Below are 19,203 nucleotides of genomic sequence, written 5' to 3'. Positions count from 1 at the left end.
CGTTTTAACAGCATATACCAAGCGAAAAAAGAAAGAAGATGCAGGGGATCGATCTCAATGCCTGCCAGGCAATTAATTCCTAATAGAGATTTGCCTTATTAACGCTCGACTACAACTTGACGAAAAGATCGACGATGGTGAATTTAATGGTGTGCTGATGTTGATGTTGTGACAGTCATTGAATCCCTTGCATTCTTCTCTGTTGGAGGTCGGTGCGGGGAACAGTGGAAATGGAATCAACTGCTACAACTGTGGCACCTTATGATGCCCCTACCCTTCCTGCAAGTTTCTGCTGCGTGTAGGCCTCGATGTGATGAGGCCAGGATCGTCATATTTATTACCTGCCACACCATGGATACGGCTAATCTATTACATTTCGACGAGAACATCCATTGTGCAGTGGGACATAAGGACATGTGAAACACCCCTAAACCCTAAACTCACGATCAGGTCTACCATTTACCTGGTTTGGGAACAGGACCCTACAATCATACAAATAAGCATACAAGAAACAGATGAACATTTTGGACCGGTAAAAATCACATGACATGACAGACAAATCCCATCTTGGCAACTTCTGCAAGTCTGCGACCAGAGATGTTTAAACAGCTTCCATGTTGTCAAACATTAAAGACTTAGACATGATAATACCATTATTGGCTGCATCAAATTTGGGCTGCAACAATACGATTATGTAACACCTCACACAAGTCACAAGAATCAGTACAGCTTTTCTCAATCAATGCACCTGAGAGAAAGGAATCTCAGCAATGCAACTGATGATAGAGAAGGGAAACCAACAGGACATTTCCATCTCTCTCGCAGACTTGTAACCTTGCGCAAACAAGCAGAGACAACCCCACGCGGCACAGTGCATCTCTCATGCCTTGCCGTAGCAGTAGCTTCCAAAACCCATCATCACTCACCAGAGGTGGCAGGGGCATTTCGGGCACTCGCACCCTGCGCCTTCCCTAGTTGCCCCTCCCTTGAGCTCCCGAGAAGGACAACCTCCCGAACCCCCAGTGCCCGATCTGATACAGTTCCATCCACACCTTATCAGCATCGAGTCTTGGACCTCCACGGCCGTTCTCTCCCTCCCTCGTTCCCCAGATGCCCTCCTCGTCCCACTCTCGTATCTTCTCCAGGCTCTTCCCTTCCCTTCCCTTAATGACCACCGCTGTCATCTTCTCCGCTTCTCCTCCCTCGTCTCTTACCCTTCTTTTGCGTAGCGACCCCCCTTTCCTCTTCAGCATTGCCAAACATCTCCTCGACACCACCCAGGGGACCTTAACCAAGGTCAAGGCCAGCATGTTCACCACCGCGCAGGGGCAGCAGCCCAGCGCGATGCAGTCGGCGACGAGGACCGCGGTGCACGACCGGCACGACGCACCGGTGCACTCGATGTGGTCTCCGGCCTCGTCTGGCGTAGCGAAGCGGCTCCTCGTCGGCGCTTCGCTCTTCGACCTCTCCATCAGGGGACCCGGCTTCTGCGCTGCTTCAACGTCGAGTAAATGGAGCTCTGTGGTGTCACATATATAGACGTCAGAAGCGCGATCTTTATTTCATGGGATCATGACGATGATATTTCCTTGAAGGGAACATGTAGTACAAGTTAATAGAACGCCTCGCTGACAACCCTGAAATCGCCATTGACCCACTTAGCTGCGTTGGTGCCATTTGGAGGATGTGGCGCAGGGGGGTGGATTAATGGCCTTGAGCGTGCTTGCAAGAGGGAAAGTTATCGAGGTGATGAGTGCGGTAGTAATTGGTCAGAAGTTGAAGGTGGGGTTTCTACATCACACCAAGACAACACATGCAGTCGCCATTGAGGCAAAGCTGCAGCCCCAAGTATTCACGATTAGGTATTGTGATCGTATAAACTAGTTGGTAGGGAGCGGAGCGGGTGGGTCTGACTCCATTAGAGATTCATCGATGCGAACTCACGGAGGTCCCCAACACGTTTGGATCGTTGCTCATTTTTAAGAGGCCATTATGTTTGGTCAAGTCACTCAGCTCCTATATATGCTGTCCTGTACTAATCATCAAGATATGTATAAACAAAAGGACACAAATCTTATCCCTTCAATTTGATCTACAGTCGGCTTCAAGTTCTGGATTAAATAACAGCTTTTTGTGGAGAGGAGGAAACAGACGGTGGTGTCAACTCAAACAAGCAATTCCCACCTTCTTATCAGGTATGTCATGTCTCCCTTTTTCTTCTTCATCAATCCAACCGACCAAAGAGGCTCAAGTGCGCAGCACGGTGTCTTGTGATCTCATGTCCACCCAAACAACACTGGATTTTTGTAAACACTGTGCACAAGTTCTAAGTGTACTGCGGCTGACAATAAATCTAGAGATGGGAGAAAATGACAAGATGGACAACTGTGATATGGTGATTATTTATTTGGTATCGGACAAGGAGCCATGTCGAATCAATCTTTTCATTTGCCACAGATGCCAGGCTTTCTTTAATACGATCTGCAAAGATGCTTGACCATTTACAGTCACTCTATTAGGAAATGACTTGTTCGATGGTGATCTAAGCGTCCACAGAAAGAAAGCAGCGGCCCAGATGTCAATCTACCCCATTATGATAACTATCGTTTACCTCGACATTAGTTTCGCTTTGGGATGCCAAAGCATCGAAAAGGCTACATGAAGCCGTCGCATGAAGCACTAGTGGTGCTACGATCAATCTACGTTTCTTCACTCTCGATCGTTACCACACAGACAGAATGCAATGAGAGAAGAGAAGTTGGGAGGCTGACCTGCTGCAGTGAAATGGCGGTGCCACCCAAGATGGAGCCGTCGGATGTCAACCGAGCGTTCATGGAACCAGCCCCGGAGGGCAACAGGCGACGGACCGGATCAGACGAGTTCGCCGGAGAGGTCGACGAAGGTGGAAGGGAGCCGAGCGTTTCCCCTTCCTTCCACCATCCTTCACCTCAACTCACGAGACTTCCAAGCCTCAATTGGAATCAGCTTGGCGGACTCGCAAGTTCATAAATAAGATTGGAACGGGGATTGCATTAAAAATGGTTTCCAATTCCCGAGGCCAGCGCATGAGCGGTTGACTTGTCCCCTGGCCTGGCTGAAGAGGTCAGGGATCAGCTGCTGCATCACTACCGCCATATAAGAAACAAAAGAATACTGTTCTTTGAAATAGTTTGCTTCATTATTTTGATGCTATAGACTGGTGTGGATACATATCCACGGAGATGAGGGCGTTTCCAGACGTGCGGCTTCCCTGTCTTCGTGAATGACCAAACACGTAAGACTCGGCTCCCATTGGTTCCCAGCTGTGGTGCCCACGAGAACGTCGTGGTTCGGCGGGGAAAGAGAAGGAGATAGTATAGGTCGGCGTGGAAGGGGCACACATTGGGGTGACGTGGCAATAGTCAGCACATCGGTTGCACGTTGGGGGAGTCAAACAAAGTTGGAGACGGCATCGATGACGTGGGGAACAGCAAATATATTTCGAGAGTCGCAGTGCCGTACGTTAATCTGAGATCCGAGCGGTGTCCATCAGCAATGGGATATGTCTCAGTATCTATGCCACGATAGTTTAATCTTCAAATCAGGAATAATTACATATTATCTCATATAATTAATTATAATTATTATCTCGATCATTATATTTTTAAAAATAATATTAAAAATTTTATACTTACGAAAGTAAAATATTTAATATTGATTCTTCTTACCTCGATAACTTTGTTCACAAAAAAAATTACACGTGTTATCACATACAAAAAAATATACTAATAAAAAGAATAAAAAATATAATTATATTTATTTTTTAAATTATTAATTTTATATAAAATTTTTGTTTTAATCAATTTTCTCGTCCTCTTCTCTTTCTAACCTGCTCGCTTGTCATCAGTCGCACTTGCTCCCTCGCCCATCACATTTGCTTGCTTGTTGCTCCTACTCATCCACTTATAGGTCTACTGTCACCTGTAACTCCTCTTTCTCGAAGTCCACCGCCCACCACTCTAGTGCTCCTAGGTGTAGGCTGTTGCTCTCTAGCAAGAATGCATGGACCAGGATCCCTAGCACCCCATTGAATGGCTCATCGTCGCCGTCGTAAAACCCCATCTTAACGTCTGATACTTCGTACTCTACCGATTCCATGAACCGCACCTCCTCTCCTCCTTTGCTCGCCTGTTGCACTCGCTTATTCACTAATAGGTCCACTGCCACATATAACTCCTCCTTCCCAAAGTCCACTGCCCATCACTCCATCATGTCCAGATGCAGACTATCGCTCTTCAATGAGAATGCGTGGGCAAGGATCCCCAGCACCCCATGAAAGGGCTCATCGTCACTGTGGTCGTTGCTTTAAAACCCTACTTTGATGTCTGCCACTTTGTACTCTGCCGACTCCACGAAATGCACCTCCTCCCCTCCTTTGCTCGCCCGTCATACCCGCTCATCCACTGGTAGGTCCACCGCCACTTGTAACTCCTTCTCGAAGTCCATTGCCCATCGCTCCGTCACGTCCAGGTGCAAACTATCACTCTCCAACAAGAACGCAAAGGCTAAGATCCCTAGCACACCGTCGAAGGGCTTGTTGTTGTCATGGTCATTGCTATAAAACCCCAACTTAACATCCACCACTTCGTACTCCATTGATTCCTTGAACCGCATCTCCTCCCCTCCTCTACTCACCCACCACCCATCGCACCTACTCGCCCATTGCTTGTCGTGGACGAGTAGGTTGGAAAGAGGAGGGGAGAAGTTTATATAAAATTAATAATATAAAAGATAATAAAATTATATTTTTATTATTTTTCATTTACATTTGTTTGTATGAGATAACACATGTGATTTTTTCTGTCAATAAAGTTAATGATATAGGGAGAATTGAGGTTAAATATTTCATTTTTATAAGTATAAGGACCCAATGTTATAATTTAAAATATACAAATCGAAATGCTAATCATAGTTAATTATAAGGAGATAATCTTTAATTACCCCTCAATCCAGGGCTAAGCATTGGAATATGAGTAATATACTCTCTTAAGATAAAATATTGAATATTATTTGAGGCACTCTTTAAACTAAGCATCATAAGCTTGTCGATGCACCATTCTCGACTAAGAATCGACAATCTAAGCATAAAAAATTATCTTTGATGCACCCTCCTTACACAAGGTATCACAAGTTATCAATCCACCATCCATAGGCTAAGTATCAAAAGTTATTTGATATATCCTAAGCCTTTTTATATGTATTTCTCGGACTAAGTATCATAAGTTATTTAATGCGTCTTTGTGTTAAGCATTAGAGGTTGTCCCGATGCATCCTCCTCGGACAAGGCATTAAAAATTTCTCATATGCCCTCCTCGAACTAGCATTAGAAGATGCTCGGTGAGCATCAAAAGTTGCTTGATATGCCCTCCAAAGGTTAGGCATTATAAATTACTCAATGCATCGTTCTCAAGCAAAAGCATTAGAAGTTGTCCAATGCACCCTCTTCTACCTAAGCATCAAAAGTTTTTTTTGATGTGCCCACTTCAGTTTAAATATTAAAGGTCATCCAATACTTATACAAACACTATAACAAAAATATATTTTACTTGTGAATCATAGTCATATATCCTCGACGATCACAGTAATAGAACCGGAAACAATCGTAGTAATATATTATTTTTAGCTGATATGATATCGTAGAAATAGAGTATTCTACCTTCTGAACTATAAGCACATTATTTTATCTTACGATCGACATATGTAATCTGCATTCAACAATCACAATAGTAATAGATGATCTTATGAAACTACATCACTATATGTTTTCGCTTCAGAGGATGGAAAATGTTTTACCCTGTGGATGACAATTACAACAACACATAAGATGATTTATTCATAGATACACTTAATATCTATCAAGATAGTTTCATACGAGACTCATTCTTTCATCAACTATATCAATTATTTTTTATAAAAATAGACTTCAATATTAGGATAAGTCAAACTTCATATACACATTCGTAACAAGATGACCAATTTCATATAAGTTTGTTGTAACATAATATTATCGAAATGGCCCAGAATAATTTTTCATTTGCTTGCTGGAGTAACTCCCGAAAATTCGATACCTTTAAATTCTTAAATTCTAAATTAGAAACATGAAATTCTTTATTTCCACCTATTCATGTAAAATTGACATTTTTGTGGCCTTGGAAATAACTAAAAATGACATAAGACCATAACTTGTTTGTTTTTTTGGAATATTATCAACTTATCTTTTTCATTTTACATTGTGTACTATATTTATAGCATGCTTTATCGTTTTCTTTGTTTTTCCCATGCAATATACAACAATTATGGTAAGCATACAAAGCTTAACTCTTGAATAAATTTTTTGAGGATAATTATATATTATCCCTTGTAATTAGTTACCTTTAGTATTCCGGTCTCTATATTTTAAAAAAATATAATAAAATCTTTATATTTATAAAAGTGAAATATTTAACTCAATTTCTTTTCACACCGTTAATTATATTGATAGAAATATCGCAGGGTTTATCATTGAGCACGTATTGACTCTACCTCACTTTCGTTTACCATGTGCGGTATTTTCGTTAACCGAATCAATAATGTGAGGAGAAATAAAATTAAATATTTAAATTATAAAAATCTTAATATAACTTTTAAAAGTGTAAGGATCGGAATGCTAAAGATAACTAATTACGGGGGTAATCTATAATTAGTCTAACTTTCTATCTGACTTAATTTAAGTTCATGTGATAATACAAAATTTTTTATTCTAAGTAATTTATTGAATAACTTGTTATTCCCATCATGAAAATACTACAAAAGATGAATTTTGTAGAATGATAGAAAGTTTGTTAAAGAATGAGCACTTTGGTTACAATTCTTAGCTAGCATCACTAACGAGATGCTTCCAATCCTATATGAAATTATTTATGTTATCGATCCAAGTGGTCAGCCAATGTGCATATTATGTAATCATTCATATATTTGATGCATAGGCAAGTTATCTTCTATATGTATGGTGTTGGAAGATGAAAATATTAATTTAGGATTCAACCTAGATTCTGCATGATAAACACAAGTTAATACCCTCTTAAAAATCGATGGCAAATAAGATGGTATTGTACAAATTCTCGATTCGCATAACAATAATTGCAACATAATTCAATTTGCATGGACAAAAAGATTTTTTTCATCTTGAGCCACTCGTTCAAATGCAAAATTAATAAAATTAATAATCTTTTGTATATATTTCTTACTAACTCTATTTTTATTTTGAATTTAACTTTTAATATTTCGCTTGGATCCATTTAAGAATCAATGCATGAGAACTCATCAAAATAGAGATAAAAAAATCTTTATCTACATATTTAATATTTTTTATTTTTAATCTAAGAAGTCAAAAGAAAGAAATAATTTATTTTATCTTCATAAAATAAGAAATCTGACATGCAATGATTAAAAATGATTTATACGGATCTAATAGATATATTAGTATTATCCTCAATCTAAATATTTAGACTAATAGTTTATGTTCAATGAAATTAATGGGTCAATTAATAGATTTTAAAACTTAAAAGAAATATATTCAAAAAAGAAATTAGAAATGAAATAAATCTATTATTATAATATTTATAAATCGTAATGTATCAATGAACACAATAAACATTAGTCACTTATGAATGTGATTTTATAAATTTACATTTGTAATGTAAACTTCATCCAAATGAATTCATAGAAAGGAGATTACTTTAATAACAACAAAAAACAGCAATGTCCCAAAGTGCAAACACAAACGAAAACACTTCCACTAAATCCCACGGCTAGCTTTCAGGTTGACCATATCATCCAGAAGGCAGCTTACGTCCGTGTGAGAGGACCCACCCTCTTCCACCGCCTTGTTCGCCAACTCCTTGAGCTTCTCTGCCCTCTTCCTCCTGTTCTCCGCCTCCTCGTCGCTCCCCATCAGCTCGTCCACCGCCTTCTTTATTGCTTCTCCCTTCACGAGCCCCCTCTTTTCCTTGTGGTTGCTGCACACTGTTGCTCCCACGGCAATCCCGACCCGTAGCACCTCCACCACCAGCTTCTCGTTGAAGAATTGCTCCGCAAACAGCGGCCAGGTCACCATCGGCACGCCTGCGCTCACCCCTTCCAAGCACGAGTTCCATCCGCAGTGCGTCACGAATCCTCCGACTGCCTTGTGGTTCAGAATCAGCAGCTGCGGCGCCCATCCCCTTATCAGGAGACCTTTCCCTTCGCCGGTCACCCTCTCCTCGAACCGTTCGGGTAGCCACTCCGATAGCTCGCCGTCGTAACGCACCACCCAGATGAACGGGTGATCAGAAGCTTCAAGGCCCAGTGCGATCTCGTGCAGCTGCGTAGTCGTGCATTGGCCTAAACTCCCGAAGCAAACATAGAGCACCGACCTCGGCTTCTTGCTGTCTAACCATGTCAAGCATTCATCGGAGCTAATCGAAGCCGTGTTACCTCTCGCCGCCTTCTCTTTTGCGACTTGATTGTGGAGGGACAGTGGTCCGACGTGCCATAACTTCGTCTCGCTCCCCTTCTTGACCAAATCAATGTAGTCTGACTCTAACTCGTAAAAGCTGTTGACCAGCATGCCATAACTCGTGCGATAGCCATGGTCCAACCGCTCAATGAAGTCATCCGGTTTCGTGATGAATCCTGGGAGCTGCGACCATGTCATCCGCAACCGATGTGGTAACCCGGGCACATCGAAGGCCTCCTCACTCTCATGCAACTTGAGGCGTCTCAAAGCACCGGACACGACGGTGAAGAAGGTGTTGGAACCGTGGAAGACGAGCCTCGGGATGCCGAACTCTTTGGCAACATCCGAAGCCCAAGCGTAGAAAATATCGGCGACGATGCCGTCAGGACGGTGAGCTCGGAGGAGTTGCTTGAAGGGAGCTTCGAGCATGTTGATAGCGGTCGCGAATTCTGGGGTGATTTCAGAGTTGTTGAAGGCGAAGAGGTTCTCATAGCCTTGAGAGATGCCGGACTCGAGGCATGGAAAGGAGAGGACGAGGATCTGGATGGGGTGGCGGAGGGAGGCGTCGGCGTTAGCGAGGTCAAGGGTGGGCTGGATGAGGGGAACGTTGGCGGCGGTGGTGACGATGGTGGATCTGACGCCGCGGCCGGCGAAGACGCAGGCTAAGTCGACCATGGGGATCATGTGGCCGGGGGCGAGGAAGGGCAAGAAGAAGACGTGGAGATCCATGGCAAGGAGAGGCTAGTTGTGCATGGAAGTGTTGGCGTGGGGGTGAGGGAGGACAGCTTTATGCAGTAGTTATTGGGTATCTTAAAAACTTACTGTGGTTGGATATATTTACGAATGGAATGTTAGCTGCATAACGAGGCACCATAAATAAAAATGAAAGGACCCTTTGCCGTCATTAAATTGCCTCGTTGCATGAAATTAAAATTAATATATTAATTTTTTAAAAAAATAAGGTAGATAATATATATATTATCTATGGTTCATCCTCATTTGAATCTTTTCATAATTTAAGTTATTATACCATGTATAAAAAATACTTTTAATAAATCTAAAAAAAATTTATAATCTTACACTTTAAAACTAATAGGAAATATATAATCACAGCTATCGCTGATTAACAAACTCAGGTCAATTACCAAACTGTCTCCTTCTTAATAATAATTTTAAATTTATAAATTAATTATTAATTTAAATCTTTTAATACGTTTTTTTTAGAAACTATAATTATAAATGATTATTAAGCAACGTAGTAATAAGGAAAGATCGTTTCTTTTTCCCTCTTCCCTCTCTCTCTCTCTCTCTCTCTCTCTCTCTCTCTCAGGCGACTCATCCTCAGCATCGACCAGGTGCGTTGATCCATCCATCCTAAGGGACAATGCTAATCTTTTTTCATTATAATGTTTATTTTCTTTTCCCTTTTGGTTTAGGGATTTTTTAGGCTCTCTTTTTTCTTCCTATAAATCGTATGTCGTCGGCGGTCATCGGCTCCCGATCCATCACAGGAAGATTCGATGCCGTCAAAATAAAGTCAACAAGTCAAAATAAAATAAATACAACATACTTTAGGAAAGAAAAGTTATGTCAGGTTCATTGATGAAAAGGTAAGTACATTTCTTTATAAACATTCGATGTATTTTTTATATTTATTAATGATATTATAACTAGAAATTATACTTGTATATGTGGATGAGGATGCAGCAAGAGTGATTGTATATGTCACTTTAACTTTTCATTACTATTGTGATTTTTATTAATTTAATTTTTTTATTAAAAATATATTTGATTTTATCACAGGAACAAATAAAGAATCTTTAAGGCATAATATCCTGAATTTACTATGATTGATATTTCATTATGTGAATATATCATTATATATATATATATATATTATATATATATATATAAGCATTGCATTTTAAAAAAAAGCACTATAAAAATTTTTATATTGTATTCTACTAACTATGAACCAAGAAGTGTATTCCTCGTATGTAATTGAATGAACCGTCTAATCATAGACTTATTAATCCTTGAAGAGAATTGCTTTACTTATTCTTGATGGGGATATATAAACAATCATGATAATTCATTCGTGTATGCATCTAGGGAGTTTTACTTGTTCTCGATGAGGATACATAAATAATCATGATAATTCATTCGCACATGCATTCAGAAAATAGTATGATAAAATATTATAAAGAATCATGTTTGATATACGATCTACTAGACTATGTTAATAAGTGGCTCCATAGGTTTATAGCTCCATAGCTCCTTTCACAATGTGCACTTTCAATGTAGACTACTAGTAATATATATACTACATACTAACAATCATGTCAATATATTAAATTTTAAAAAATAATAATCATTTTCAAGTGATAGATTCAAACTTTTAAATTTATCAAATCATAAAAACATAAAACATCAATATCTTAATAGTCCTTAATCAATCAGAACTTAATTTAAATAGTCTAATTGACTTGAACTAAGCTCAACTCAATTAGGACATAATGAAACTACATAAAATCTTTATAGAATAAGTCTGGAATCACTCTAGACCGGTTTAATTTAGATTTGATTGATTTTAATTAGGCCAAGTATATATGAACTAGTCAAGTTAGTCTAAAATCACCGTGTTCAAACTTATGTGATTTAGTAAATTAATGAGCTCAAACCAATAAATGAGAGAAAAAATTAGACTATATAATATAGTGTTAGCCTAAACCAATCGACCCACCTAAGCCTAGATCATGTCCGTTGCATATGCTTGTCTCAAGTAATAGGTTAGGTTAATGTATAATGAGCTGGATAGAGAAGTGATGATGTATCTAGCATTAGCTGAGCAAGCCTAACTTTGCAAATTGGCTAAGTTTTATCACTAAATTGGGCCATACTTAGACTCGCGGGTTGGGTTGTATCTACGCACATGAGTTTGAGTTATATCTGAATACATGAATTGGGTTATACCTAACCACATGAGTTGAATCATGCTTGGCCATATAGGTTCAGTCATACCTTATCATATGGATTGGGTTAAAAGGTTGGATTATACATGGTCACATGTGTTTTGAAAGATTAACCTAACTTAAGTTAGGCTCCCATTAAACTCCTCTTATCAAATTAAATTTTAATATTTTAAAGTATTAGAGAGTAACTCAAATCCATAAATTAAAGAATTTAAATCTATAATCTTAAATTTAAATTAATTAAATAATAAAAATTTACACATAATTTTAAAACATGAATATATCTAATTAAATAAATTAAAATTATTATATTAATCTAAAAATAAGAATTTTAATAATTAAATCATTCTTATGATTAACTTAAGCTTAAGAGACCATTATAACTTAATTAATCATTTTAACATCACAAATCAATTATCATTATTTATTAATAATTTTTAAAAAAATTAAAATATTATTATGTATCATAAAATTATAACAATCCTAATATTAAAGATTTAAAACATAAATCACAATTGATTATAAAAAAAATATAAAGGATTCTATCTCTCCTCGAGAATCCTCACTCTTATTACTAGGCTTGATGACGAATAAGAAAAGAGCCGCCTTTATATAGGAGAAGATCTACCTAAAATATAAGCATTAATTTAATTTTTAATTTTAATTTATTTTTATTTTACTTTCATACACAAAAATAAAAATATAATATTTATTTTGTATGGTTCACATGCAAAAATAAAATATGAACTATTTACTTTCTAAAAATCACATCATTATTATGAAATAAATAAATTAATAATTTAATTGATTGATGAAAGTTTTAATTTATTCACATGATTAAGGAAATAAATTTTAATCATTTCCTTAATCATACTACATAACTATATGATCGATGATTATAATTTATCTCTCCTACTTCTCTCTTGGTTCCCATTAAAGATATTTATCTCACTTCTCTCTAATATTCAAGATCATTTCAAAAAAACTGATGAATTCTAGAAGAGATAAATAGAGCAACCTTAAAACTAAAATATTTTATTAAACATAATAACTTACCATATATTCAACCCTCAGATTTTTTAACCTCTTTTAGCTCCACTTCATCTTTCCTTAGTATTTAACTTAATTTCTCTTCACATCGTTAATTCTATTGATAGAAATATCACAGGGTTTATCATGAGCACGTATCGACTCTACCTCACTTCCGTTTACCATGTGTGGTATTTTCGTTAACAAAATCAATAATATGAGAAGAAATAAAATTAAATATTAAAAGTATAAAGATTCCAGTATAATTTTTTGAAAGTGTAGGGATCGAAGTGCTAAAGATAATTAATTATAGAATAATCTATAATTAGTCTAACTTTCTGTCTGACTTAATTTAAGTTCATGTGGTAATACAAAATTTTTTATTCCAAGAAATTTATTGAATAACTTGTTATTCCCATCATAAAAATACTACAAAAGATGAATTTTGTAGAATAATAGAAAGTTTGCTAAAGAATGAGCACTTTGGTTACAATTCTTAGCTAGCATCACTAACGAGATGCTTCCAATCCTATATGAAATTATTTATGTTATCGATCCAAGTGGTCGGTCAATGTGAATATTATGTAATCATTCATATATTTGATGCATAGGCAAGTTATCTTCTATATGTATGGTGTTGGAAGATGAAAATATTAATTAAGGATTCAACCTAGATTCTGCATGATGAACCCAAGTTAATACCCTCTTAAAAATCGATGGCAAATAAGATGGTGTTGTACAAATTCTCGATTCATATAACAATAATTGCAACATAATTCAATTTGCAGGGACAAAAAGATTTTGAATTTAACTCTATCTTGATCCTTTGTATATATTACTTACTAACTCTATCTTTATTTTGAATTTAACTTTTAATATTTGATCCGTTGATAAAATGATGAAACGACAACTCACTTGGATCCATTTAGGAAACTCAATCAAAATAGAGATAAAAAAATATCTTTATCTACATATTTAATATTTCTTTTCATTTTTAAGAAGTCAAAAGAAAGATTCCATTTTATCTACATAAAATAAGAAATTTGACATGTAAAGATTTAAAATAATTTATAAGAATCTAATGGATATATTATTATTAACTTCAATCTAAGTATTTAGAATAGTAGTTCAAGCTCAACAAAGTTAATGAGTCAATCATCCTATTAGACTCTAATAGATTTTAAAATTTAAAAGAAATATATTCAAAAAAATTAGAAATGAAATAAATCTATTATTATAATATTTAAAAATCATAATGTATCAAAGAACACAATAAATATTAGAACGGTCGCCATTAGTCACTAATGAATGTGATTTTATAAACCTATATTTGAAATGCAAACTTCATCCAAATGAGTCCATACAAAGGAGATTACGTTAATAACAACAATATCCAGCAATGACCCAAAGAGCAAATACAAACGAAAACACTTCCACTAAATCCCACGACCAGCTTTCAGGTTGACCATATCAGCCAGAAGGCAGCTGAGGTCCATGTGAGAGGCCCCACCCTCTGCGACCGCCTTGATCGCCAACTCCTTGAGCTTCTCTGCCCTCTTCCTCCTGCTCTCTGCCTCCTCGCCGCTGCCCATCAGCTCGTCCACCGCCTTCTTTATTGCTTCTGCCTTCACGAGCGCCCTCTTTTCCTTGCGGTTGCTGCACACTGTTGCTCCCACCGCAATCCCGACCCGCAGCACGTCCACCACCAGCTTCTCGTTGAAGAATTGCTCCGCAAACAGCGGCCAGGTCACCATCGGCACGCCTGCGCTCATCCCTTCCAAGCATGAGTTCCATCCGCAGTGCGTCACGGACCCTCCGACTGCCTCGTGGTTCAGAATCAGCAGTTGCGGCGCCCAACCCTTTATTAGTAGACCTTTCCCTTCGCCGATCACCCTCTCATTGAACCGTTCTGGCAGCCACTCCGATGGCTCGCCGGCGTTGCTCACTACCCAAATGAACGGGTGATCAGAAGCTTCAAGGCCCAGTGCGATCTCGTGCAGCTGCGTAGCCGTGCATTGGCCTAAACTCCCGAAGCAAACATAGAGCACCGACCTCGGCTTCTTGCTGTCTAACCATGTCAAGCATTCATCGGCGCTAATCGAAGCCGTGTTACCTCTCGCCGCCTTCTCCTTTGCGAGTTGATTGTGGAGGGATAATGGTCCGACGTGCCATAACTTCGTCTCGCTCCCCTTCTTGACCAAATCAATGTAGTCTGACTCTAACTCGTAAAAGCTGTTGACCAGCATGCCATAACTCTTGCGATAGCCATCGCCCAACCGCTCCATTGAGTCATCCGGTTTCGTGATGAATTCTGGGAGCTGCGACCATGTCATCTGAAACCGATGTGGTAACCCGGGCACATCAAAGGCCTGCTCACTCTCATGCAACTTGAGGCGTCCCAAAGCACCGGACACGACGGTGCAGAAGGTGTTGGAGCCGTGGAAGGAGAGCCTCGGGATGCCGAACTCTTTGGCGGCATCCGAAGCCCAAGCGTAGAAAATATCTGCGACGATGCCGTCTGGACGGTGAGCTTGGAGGAGTTGCTTGAAGGGATCTTCGAGCATGTTGATGGCGGTCATGAATTCGGGGGTGACTTCGGGGTCGTTGAACGCGAGGAGGTTCTCGTGGCCTAGGGGTATGCCGGACTCGAAGGACGGGAAGGAGAGGACGAGGATCTGGATGGGATGACGGAGGGAGTCATCGGCGTTGGCCAGGTCGACGGTGGGCTGGATGAGGGGAACGTTGGCGGTGGTGGTGACGATGGTGGATCTGACGCCGCGGCCGGCGAAGACGCCGGCTAAGTCGACCATGGGGATCATATGGCCGGGGGCGAGGAAGGGCAAGAAGAAGAAGTGGAGATCCATGGCAAGTAGAGGGGAGGATAAGTGGAGAAGGAATGGGGGAGGAGAGTAGCTTGTTGTGTATGTATGAGATAATCGGAACGCAGACCGACATTGTGTGGTCTCGTTGACTTGATGGTCAAAATCGGCGGCATTTGGTTGGCATCGTATGGAACGAAAGCATCGGACTACCCAACGGCTTGTTTGTGACACTCCGGAGTCCACGAGGCCGGCGGCTAAGAATGAAACACGTCGTATTCAATAATACGGCTATTGTTAGTTCATGGATACCGTGATTTGTAACTTAACAGCCCATTCAGTTATGAAAATACGAATCCATCTCAAAAGCCTAAGTGGATTCCTTGGGAGTAATTTGGTCATGTGATTGAGATAATATGTAAATTCTTGAGGCGTCGCTAGCTCATGGAGATTGATCCACTGTTTCTTGGAGGTGTGGTTTGCCTACTAAAGGAAGGTGCTACTTGCCCTTGTCTGATGATGCTCCGTATCACTCCGAGGAATTCTTAAGATGCATCAGGGTCCTACACAATTGGTAAATATTGGGGGATTTCTCGACCCGATCCCTCTAATGCTTAAGTCAGTAGAAAAAGTGAAAAAGATTTAACAGAACTTAGGAGAGTTTTTCTTATATCCGTCCCTTAATATGGTTTTAGGGATTGACTTTTATACCTGATTAATGGGAGGAGGGTGTTCGATTGCTCATTCTCCTTTTAGCTTCTTGAAGGGTTCATTTATATCGATGGCTAGTGAACATGTCTTCTTATTTGTTTTTTGTCAGGGAAAGACGATTGGGGGCATGTCATTTGCCAAGGTAGGGGCATGCTTGAAACTGACAGAGGATGGGGAACAATATCAGGTGCCTAAAGAGTTAGACGACACCGTCTAAGATTAATGCTCCTTGGGATTAAGCATGCGAACCCCTGTGAAATTATGGCGAGGGTGGCGCGATCGAGGGAAAGTCAAGAAATTATGTCTAGTTGCCATGCACCACTATCTTGTGTGACTTTCCATGTGTGTGTTGATTCCAAGTGACGATCTTTGATCGGTCAAATCAGTAGTGTAGCTTTTGTGTCATTGTTTTCCCTATCATTCGACCCCTTAGAAGTCATGTCTCAGGCTCCGACATGGGTTTCGAGGTGTGTCATCTATTTTTTATTCGTTTTGTTGCTATAGCCATTTTTCGTCAGTTTGCTTCAGCGGTCGAGTTGATGGCCAAGTCCTATGACCAGCTCGTGCTAGTGATTTCTTGACTAATGGTGGTGTGAGTTGGGTTTCTCGACCCAATCGGTCTGTCGCATTTTTGTTTTGCTTGTTTGACTTTTGCTATAGTAGTTATATTTTTCCATGGTATTTTTCGTCATAGTGGGTCTTTGGATTGATCGTTATGGTGGGATTTTATGGCTCCATCATGGCTTTATTCTTTTCTAGTCTCCCCCTTCCACTTCGTGGGGGTTTGACGGTGGGCTCTCATTCTGTTACTTCCAGGAGAGGGCACCGATTTTGGCATTTCACCTTCTGGTGGATCTTGGCTTGACCATTGTAGCGGGAGTATGAATCTGTTATGGCAGCTTCCGTCATAGCAGGTCTTGTCCCAACCATCATAGTGGTAGTATGAATCCACCATGGTAGCTTCTACCATAGCGGGTCTTATCTTGACCGCCACAACGATAGTATGAATCCACCATGGCAACTACCAATCATCATCTGGTTAAGGCATGGGGGGTACTTGGTTTTTATGAAGTGAGTTAACCATGGCAGGGTTTGTGCTTGATGGTCCTGATCATGGTGGTGTTCCTCTCGCTTGGTGAAGGGCTCTGTGGGACTCGAGACTTGTCTGTCCCATTGGGCTTTGGAGTCTTCGATCCGTTATGGATAGGCTTGAATCCTATTACTATGGGTGTAGTTGATGTGGCAGAGATCTCATGCCATCCCAAAGCAGATTTGGGCGTGGATAGCTGTCTCACCATGGGAGGTGAGGGGTCTTTTTGGCTTCTCTTCAGTTGTCGAGAGGGCTTTATCTATGCCCTAACTTTTTCCCGATTCCTGCTTCCTTGTGGGTTTTCATTTTTGCTCAATTCCCCCATTGTTACCCTAAGGACTTGCTTTGTTGTTCCCTTCTTTCTTTCGATCTTTCGTTTCCTAGATCAAGATGTCTTCTTCCTCATACTCTAGTTCATGTTATCGCTCCATCGGAGCTTTTGGTCCATCTCGAAGAGTGGTGCAAGGTAGTTCTTCATCTTTGAGGGACGCACCACGAGTCGACCCAAGAGGTCTGTGTGACTTGAGATTGGTGAAGGATGCACATGACTATGATTCACTCCTAATGGTGTCTTAATTGGAGTAGATGCGACCTCGTTATCGCATTCCGGTTGAAATACACATTGTCTGTTCCTGAACCTAGACAACGTCCCTTCCACTCGACCCTTGGGGGTTTCTATTTATCCTGTGATGCTTTTGAGGTGGGGTTGCATCTTCCTTTCCATCTTATCATTGTGTCTTGTCTCGAACAGTGGAAAATTTCTTTATCATAAATGGCGTTCAATTCATGGCATTATTTGGTAGCCTTCATTGTGAGTGTAGGGGAGTGGGGGTCATCCCTACCCGTGCCTGTTTAGCTCCTACTTTCACCTATATAGAGGGCCGAGTGGCTACTATCAATCCGCTCGAGGGAGATTCAGTGGTGCTCCTTTCAACAACAAAGGCTGGAGGGCGAGGTTCTTTTTCATAAGTGCTCACCGAGAATAGGGTTTTCCCTTAGCTAGGTTGGCATAAGTCATTGACAATACTCCTCTTGCTTTGTCGAATAAGGATACTACCAACATTCTCTGTTTGAGGGGGATTCTCTCCACTTCAGGTGCTATAAGGCAGATAGATGAGGATTGGTTAGTTGAGGCCGGTCTAACCCTGCCTCTAAAGGGTATGACTTGATTTCCTCCTGCATCCTTTTTTGTGTTGTATCTGGCATCTCCCATATGTTTCTTAATTTTGCGGGTATGGATCTCTCATATCTGAGGAGGCATGGTCCTTCAACGGGTTCTTTAGCTTCTTAGAATGCTCACATGATATGCAGTTTCTGTTGGGAAACCTTGGGCAGTATCACATGCGTAACGAAAGAACAGAAAACAAAAATCTTAGATTTCCCATAGAAAAGTTTCTCATCCTTGTGCGAACGATTAGTGCATGGAAAACCTGCAAAACTGAAAACTACGCATATGTAAACGATGTGTTACCTAAGGAGATCATATATCCCTTAAAATTTTTAGATTTATAGGAAAGGATGAATGAGGTTAGATGGCATACTCTCTAGTAGTGATCTATATGGTAGATGCAGTGAAGACACTCCTCATATCGCTGCACGAGCTTCCTCTCCATGCCCATCACGTGATCAAGAAGGGGCCAACCCTTCTTGCTATCCACATGTCCCAAACTGGGGCTATCGGCTAAGGAGGAGAGGTAGATAGAAGAATAGGAGGTGGTAGCAAAAAAGAGTCTAGCCTATGCCTCTTTGGTTCCCTCATATTTATAGAGGTTCCTGTTAACTTAACCTTAATGGATCATGCCCTATTGGGTATTAAATTTTCATCCAATTACCAAAGCCTCTTGGATTAGTGGATCTCTATCCAATAATCTCTCATTGGCTCTTATTAGATTTTATTCATAAGATACAATAATTATGGGCTTATTAGATATTCAATAAGATAGGGGGTACAACAGATATCTCATATTCGAATCTCTACTCGTCGTAACATCTACGCGGATATCTCATATCCAATAAGATGGGCGGGTGCAATGTCTATGTGCAGGCAGCCTACCTGCATGCACTACC

The 19,203-nt window shown here is 39.9% G+C and overlaps 3 protein-coding genes across 3 annotated transcripts; all 3 read right to left on the bottom strand.

Moving 5' to 3' along the window:
• Window positions 1-114: 114 nt before the first annotated feature.
• LOC103989225 (uncharacterized) lies at window positions 115-3,098 on the bottom strand. The gene is made up of 2 exons (XM_009408025.3): window positions 2,772-3,098; window positions 115-1,519 (listed from the first exon to the last, which is right to left on the bottom strand). The coding sequence occupies exon 2, from the start codon at window positions 1,470-1,472 to the stop codon at window positions 972-974; it is 501 nt and encodes a 166-aa protein (XP_009406300.2). The 5' UTR covers window positions 1,473-1,519; window positions 2,772-3,098; the 3' UTR covers window positions 115-971.
• A 4,718-nt stretch (window positions 3,099-7,816) lies between these two features.
• Window positions 7,817-9,250, bottom strand: LOC135641436 (anthocyanin 3'-O-beta-glucosyltransferase-like). The gene has a single exon (XM_065156795.1). The coding sequence runs from the start codon at window positions 9,242-9,244 to the stop codon at window positions 7,817-7,819; it is 1,428 nt and encodes a 475-aa protein (XP_065012867.1). The 5' UTR covers window positions 9,245-9,250.
• A 4,560-nt stretch (window positions 9,251-13,810) lies between these two features.
• LOC135639894 (anthocyanin 3'-O-beta-glucosyltransferase-like) lies at window positions 13,811-15,439 on the bottom strand. Its single transcript, XM_065153887.1, has one exon. It carries the CDS (start codon window positions 15,378-15,380, stop codon window positions 13,953-13,955), a length of 1,428 nt encoding a protein of 475 aa, XP_065009959.1. The 5' UTR covers window positions 15,381-15,439; the 3' UTR covers window positions 13,811-13,952.
• Between the last annotated feature and the right edge of the window lie 3,764 nt (window positions 15,440-19,203).

This window comes from Musa acuminata, chromosome BXJ3-6 (genome assembly GCF_036884655.1).
Source record: "Musa acuminata AAA Group cultivar baxijiao chromosome BXJ3-6, Cavendish_Baxijiao_AAA, whole genome shotgun sequence".
Lineage (NCBI taxonomy): Eukaryota > Viridiplantae > Streptophyta > Magnoliopsida > Zingiberales > Musaceae > Musa > Musa acuminata.
This window is presented reverse-complemented; position numbering and strand designations above follow the sequence as displayed.